This window comes from Theropithecus gelada, chromosome 14, assembly GCF_003255815.1.
Source record: "Theropithecus gelada isolate Dixy chromosome 14, Tgel_1.0, whole genome shotgun sequence".
Taxonomy (NCBI): domain Eukaryota; kingdom Metazoa; phylum Chordata; class Mammalia; order Primates; family Cercopithecidae; genus Theropithecus; species Theropithecus gelada.
In genome coordinates this window covers 62,851,090-62,857,042 of record NC_037682.1, presented here as the reverse complement: position 1 = coordinate 62,857,042, position 5,953 = coordinate 62,851,090, and the positions used below count along the sequence as shown (strand labels likewise).

The following is a 5,953-nucleotide window of genomic DNA, read 5'->3' as shown; positions in this document are numbered from 1 at the left end:
AGCCTCCATGCGCTGGGGAAGCCTTAATGGTGAGTGCGCCCAGGGAGTGGAGGCAACGGGAAGGTCCGCAGACACAGGCACAGAGGGCTCATTGCGTAAGGAAGCCGGGCCTTGATCAGTCAGCTTGGCTGCTTGGCCAGGACTTCCCGCGTACACCTTTTCCAGCTTACAGTAGCTGGGTTCCTGGACCTTGTTCCTACACAGAGGTATTTCTTCAAGCCTGTGAGACCCATTCCAAGCTTTGCCTATCCTTTGTCCCAGGACAGGACTCCTCAGTTCCTACCTCCTACTCTTCACTTAAGCACGCCAAGGGGAATTACCTTACCAGGAAAAAAAATGTATGAGTGTGTATTTGTGTGTGTATGTGCACGTGTGTGTTGTGGTGGTGGGAGCGTTGGTGGTGATTGATAATGAAGAAGGAAACTGAAGCTGGGCTGGAGAGTTGAGTTAGAGGAACACTGTGAAGGGCCGTCTGCACACTGGAATTCTAGTTCTCACTTTTCTGGAAGGCTATGGGAATCACTTGTAACTTGCTCAGCAGGAGCCCAATGTGTCCAGTTTTACTGTTTAGATGGCAGTGGTGTGGAAGGTGGTTTGGAATAGACTAGGTTTTGAGGCAGGGAGGTAAGTTGGAAGGCTCTTTTTATAATCAGGGCAGAGTAGCTAATATAATGAAGTTGGGAGGAGGTGTATTAAGTAAGAGGAATGGCCCTATATTGGAAAAGCTGAATTGCATGTGGGGCAAAAGAGGAGAGGGGTCAAGATGAGACCAGCTGCCCTGACTTGGGTGACCTGGGTCCTGGGCAGTAGCATTCTCTAAGATTAGGAACAGGTTTGAAAGGGGTCCCTGTTAGAGGCAAGAAGAGTGGGAGGCCCATAGGCTATCCAGGTAGAAATATCAAGGAGGCGGTAGGTTATATGGCTGAATCTCAGGACACAGGCTTAGAACAGTGTGGTCTGTGGAGAGAAAGAAGTTGAGCCTGGGACGTTGTGTGATCACCAGGGAGAGTAGGTAGAGGGAGGGGTGTGCCTGTGAACACTGGAGTAACAGCAGCAGCACTGGCTGATTTTCTTTTCATGTCTCAGCTGCATCTGATTTCCATGACATGCTCTTCTTGCTGAGCACAAGTTGGGACTGACTCTCACTTGGGGCTTGAGAGATCCTGATGGTAGATGCTGTTTATTGTTCGTTTGGGAGCTGGAAATGGAAATGATAGTCCCTCTTCATTCACCTCCCTGCCCCCAAGAACACCAGAACAACCTTCCCCAAAATTCTCTGATTTAAAGCACAAATTTCCTAGGGGAAAGGGCTTATTTTTTTGTTTGTTTGTTTGATTTGTTTTATTTTTTTGAGTCGGAGTCTCGCTCTGTCACTCGGAGTCTTGCTGTCACCCAGGCTGGAATGCAGTGGGGTGATCTCGGCTCACTGCAACCTCTGCTGCCCTGGTTCAAACGATTCTCCTGCCTCAGCCTCCTGAGTAGCTAGGATTACAGGCACGCTCCACCACGCCCAGCTAACTTTTGTATTTTTAGTAGAGGCGGGATTTCACCATGTTGGCCTGGCTGGTCTCGAACCCCTGACCTCATGATCCACCCGCCTCAGCCTCTCAAAGTACTGGGATTACAGGTGTGAGCCACTGTATCCGGCGGGGCTTATTGTTTTTTAAAAAGATTTCCAAAACCCTGCCCTGGCAATTCTGGTTTTTTGGGCCTGGAGCAGGACCTAGAGGGATGGTGTTTTCAATTACTTTAGATGATTCTATCAGGAAAGTTTGAGAAATGGTATTCAGGCCTAAACACAAACCTCTCTTGAAATCTCATCCCAGACTGAGCCTCTGCTCCCTATCTTAAATTAGATTATAATAGGTCTTAAAGGCAGCTATAGACTGAGCCTCTAAATCTGAACCCAGACCCACCCTAACCCCAGCATACATCAGAAGAGCTGGTCAGTGTGGACCGTTCTAAGCAATCCTACAAGTCTACTCTGATGGGAAGAGGCTAAGAGCAGTGGCCTGGGCAGCAACATCAGCTCTGAAGATGCAGGACTATCTTACATGTTTTACACACTGAGATTCATTGGACAGTAATAGAATCTGCTTGTGCAGCACTGGGGCCTTGGAGGGTCAGGGTAAGGCTCAAGGTGTCAAGGAAGTTGTACATAAGGAGAATCAGAGCAGAGAGAGACTAGGGTTCAGAATTACTAGGATGACTTAGTCCTGTTTGCTACTGTCACCACTCCAGTGCTTTTTCCTCATCAGTCCTTTCTCTCCTCTGAGCCACAATTGAATGATGTTTCTACTTTTCCTTTTCCTAGACCTTGGATTTGGGATGCAGAAGCCCCAGCTCTTGGTCCCTGTCACAGCCACTTCAAATGGAACTCTGGTCCACCCTGCATACTTCCTTCTGGTGGGTATTCCTGGCCTGGGGCCCACCATACACTTTTGGCTGGCTTTCCCACTGTGTTTTATGTATGCCTTGGCCACCTTGGGTAACCTGACCATTGTCCTCATCATTCGCGTGGAGAGGCGTCTGCATGAGCCCATGTACCTCTTCCTGACCATGCTTTCCACCATTGACCTAGTCCTCTCCTCTATCACCATGCCCAAGATGGCCAGCCTTTTCCTGATGGGCATCCAGGAGATCGAGTTCAACATTTGCCTGGCCCAGATGTTCCTTATCCATGCCCTGTCAGCCATGGAGTCAGCTGTCCTGCTGGCCATGGCTTTTGACCGCTTTGTGGCCATTTGCCACCCATTGCGCCATGCTTCTGTGCTGACGGGTTGTACTGTGGCCAAGATTGGACTAGCGGCCCTGACCAGAGGGTTTGTATTCTTCTTCCCTCTGCCCTTCATCCTGAAGCGGTTGCCCTACTGCCGAACACATACTGTCACACACTCCTTCTGTCTGCATCAAGATATTATGAAGCTGTCCTGTACTGACACCAGGGTCAATGTAGTTTATGGACTCTTCATCATCCTTTCAGTCATGGGTGTGGACTCCCTCTTCATTGGCTTCTCATACATCCTCATCCTGCGGGCTGTTTTGGAGCTGTCCCCTCGGGGGGCGGCACTCAAGGCTTTCAACACCTGCATCTCCCACCTCTGTGCTGTTCTGGTCTTCTATGTACCCCTGATTGGACTCTCAGTGGTGCATAGGCTGGGTGGTCCCACCTCCCTGCTCCATGTAGTTATGGCTAATACTTACTTGCTGCTACCACCTGTAGTCAACCCCCTTGTCTATGGAGCCAAGACCAAAGAGATCCGTTCAAGGGTCCTCCGTATGTTCTCACAAGGTGGCAAGTGAGACACCCTAGTGTTTCACTTCTACTACTACTACTACGGAAGATGGGAATATTAGGATCCTGTCGAATGCCGTGGTGATAAAGCATCAAACCTTTTGTGCTGTCTTCTTCCAGCAATTTAAGTAGGTCATGTATTCTGTCTCCAGGAATGTGTCAGTACTGAACTTATGGCCCTGTCTGGACATCCTGGAGAATGATCGCCCTAGTCCCTCTGCTATGGTGGTCTTGCCTTCTCCTTCTCTCTCAGCTAGAAAATACATCTAGTTTTGACATGGGGAGGCTATAAAGATCACACCTCATGATTCATTCCAGTCTTGAAGTATGATTTTAATGTTCTTGCCCCTATGTGCCCGTGTTGGTGAATTTGCATGGACTATAAAAGTTATTGCAAATACCCTAAAGTGGTTACCCAGCCATAATCAGGGGTTAATGAAGGCATTTGGGGAATAGTAACTGGAGAGACAGCAACAAGACCAGAGGCAGCTCACATGCAATGTTTAAGTTTCTGTATGCAGGAGGGTGTGTTGGCAGATTTCTCAAATTTGCATCTGTGTGACTCTATACAACCATTTGTCCATAAGGGTGCCCTGTATTCTGGTTGTGGGTGTGAATCTGTGGGTGTGTTTCTGTGGATACATGTGCTTTTCAGTGTGCGTGTATGTGAGAGAGAGTGCACACATGGAATACATACCGGCTGTGTCCTGGTGAGTGTGGTAGCTATGTCCTGGCACATGTATGTTTCGTGAGTCGTGTCTCTGACCGAACATTTGTATTTCTGTGGTATCTGTTAGTTGGTATATATATGTGTCTATGTGAGAATGCTGGTGTCTGTATCTGTATGGTGGGCAGTACCTTTATGTGTATCTGGTAAAAATGCTGCCACTACCTTTTCTTCATATTTGTAATATGTGAATGTAGTGCATGAGTGTGTGGAATGTGTAGTATTGGGATGCATGTATCTTTCAGCGTGTTTGGGCATATGTCTACTGTGCATAATATTTGTGATGTAAAACCATTTTGTGCGGTATCTGTGTTATTAGTTGTAAGTTGGTAAAATGTGTGTCTGAATTCTGTGCGCATATTGTTGGTACTGATGGCATTTTAGTGCATATGTCTGGTATATATGTTTTAAGGCAAACTTTCTTTGTGTGTTGGGTGTGTATTGTGTGATACAAGAGTGGGAACAGCATCTGTATTTCTGAGCATTGATTGATGTGTGGTGTCTGTATGTATCTTGGAATGGAAGAGGGAGACTGAAAAAGTCTGGCTGTGAGCAGCAGAAATAATTTCCAAAGTTGAGAGACACGACTCTAAGATGCCCAGTTTCTCGGCCTGGGGTCAGCCTGGGTGATAGCTCAGTCTGTGGGAATGAAAGGAAACATGGTGCTTCCTCGCTCCACGTTTTCACGGGCCAGACCACACCTTCTTCATCCTGAACACAAAGATTTCAAGGGCTTTTGTTACCTCTTCCCACTTTTCCTGCCTCTGCTATCTGAGGCACTGGCCTCCCTAAACCCTGCCCTCCTGCCTCAATAGCAGGTTGTGGTATCCTCACCTCTCCCTTCCCGTTTTGGCTGGTCTGCCAAGCATGCATAAAAGGCCTCGGTTCCCCATCTGTACTAAAAATACAACAATTAGCTGGGTGTGGTGGCGTGTGCCTGTAGTCCTGGCTAGCTGGGAGGCTGAGGCAGGAGAATCACTTGAACCTGGGAGGCGGAGGTTGCAGTGAGCCGAGATCGTGCCACTGCACTCCAGCCTGGTGACAGAGCGAGACTCTGTCTCAGGAAAAAAGAAAAAGAAAAAAAAAAAAAAAAAAGCCTTGGTTGTAGGGAGTTTCTCCTAATCCCTCTGGGAAAGCAAGGGTGGAGGGGAAGCCAGTCAGTCTCCCTTCTGTTGCCACATGGAAACTCCCTTAAGGCAGGAAGCTGAAAAACTGTAGCGTTCACCTCATTATTCATCTTGTCTCTTGTCTCACTGCCCTTCCACATGTCTCACTGTTACTCCATATTGAATGGAAGTAGAAGTCCCTTTGGTATTTTTTAAAGTCTTCGCCATGTCTAAGTTAATGAGGTTAATGGAGGCAGCAGAGATGGCTCTGGGGTTCTAATAGCAAGTGTCAGGCTACAGGCTCTGTAGGCACCAGAAGCTCTTGTAACCAGTAATTTTGATGTGGTCAGAGTTAGAATGGTCTGGTTTGCCATTATCTATTTTAGCATAGCTTAAGTTAGCATGTCCTGTGTTCTGAATTTAAAACTTACAGTTGTGAAACTGATCAGTAAAAAATGAGAGAGCAACTAAAAATCATGTTGTTCTACTTATAGATGTAGTTTTTACTTATTTCAAAATATGAAGTATTTAGTTTTACATTCAAATTGTTCTCTAACTCTCTAAAATGTTCTCTATTTTTGCCCTTAAGAGACAAACCAGATGTCACTGGTCTTACATGCCTGGTGTTGGGGGTAGGGAGGGTTAAAGAAACCATGTCCTCTGTCCTCAGCCAGAAGTTCAGTAATCCAAGGCCAGAGAGTGGACAGCAGAGGCACTGTCCCTGGGGGCCTTGGTTATAAGTTAGCCAGACCCAGAGATCAGAGCCTGGGAGACAAAAAAAGATGTGGCCCTAGGGCTTTGGGGAAAGGAGGATGGACCCAGTGG

General features: G+C 47.3%; 1 protein-coding gene across 1 annotated transcript; it reads left to right on the top strand.

Annotated features, from left to right (window-relative positions):
• The first annotated feature begins 2,265 nt into the window (after positions 1-2,265).
• Positions 2,266-3,373, top strand: LOC112607257 (olfactory receptor 51D1). Its single transcript, XM_025358369.1, has one exon. It carries the CDS (start codon positions 2,287-2,289, stop codon positions 3,301-3,303), a length of 1,017 nt encoding a protein of 338 aa, XP_025214154.1. The 5' UTR covers positions 2,266-2,286; the 3' UTR covers positions 3,304-3,373.
• The last annotated feature ends 2,580 nt before the right edge of the window (positions 3,374-5,953 follow it).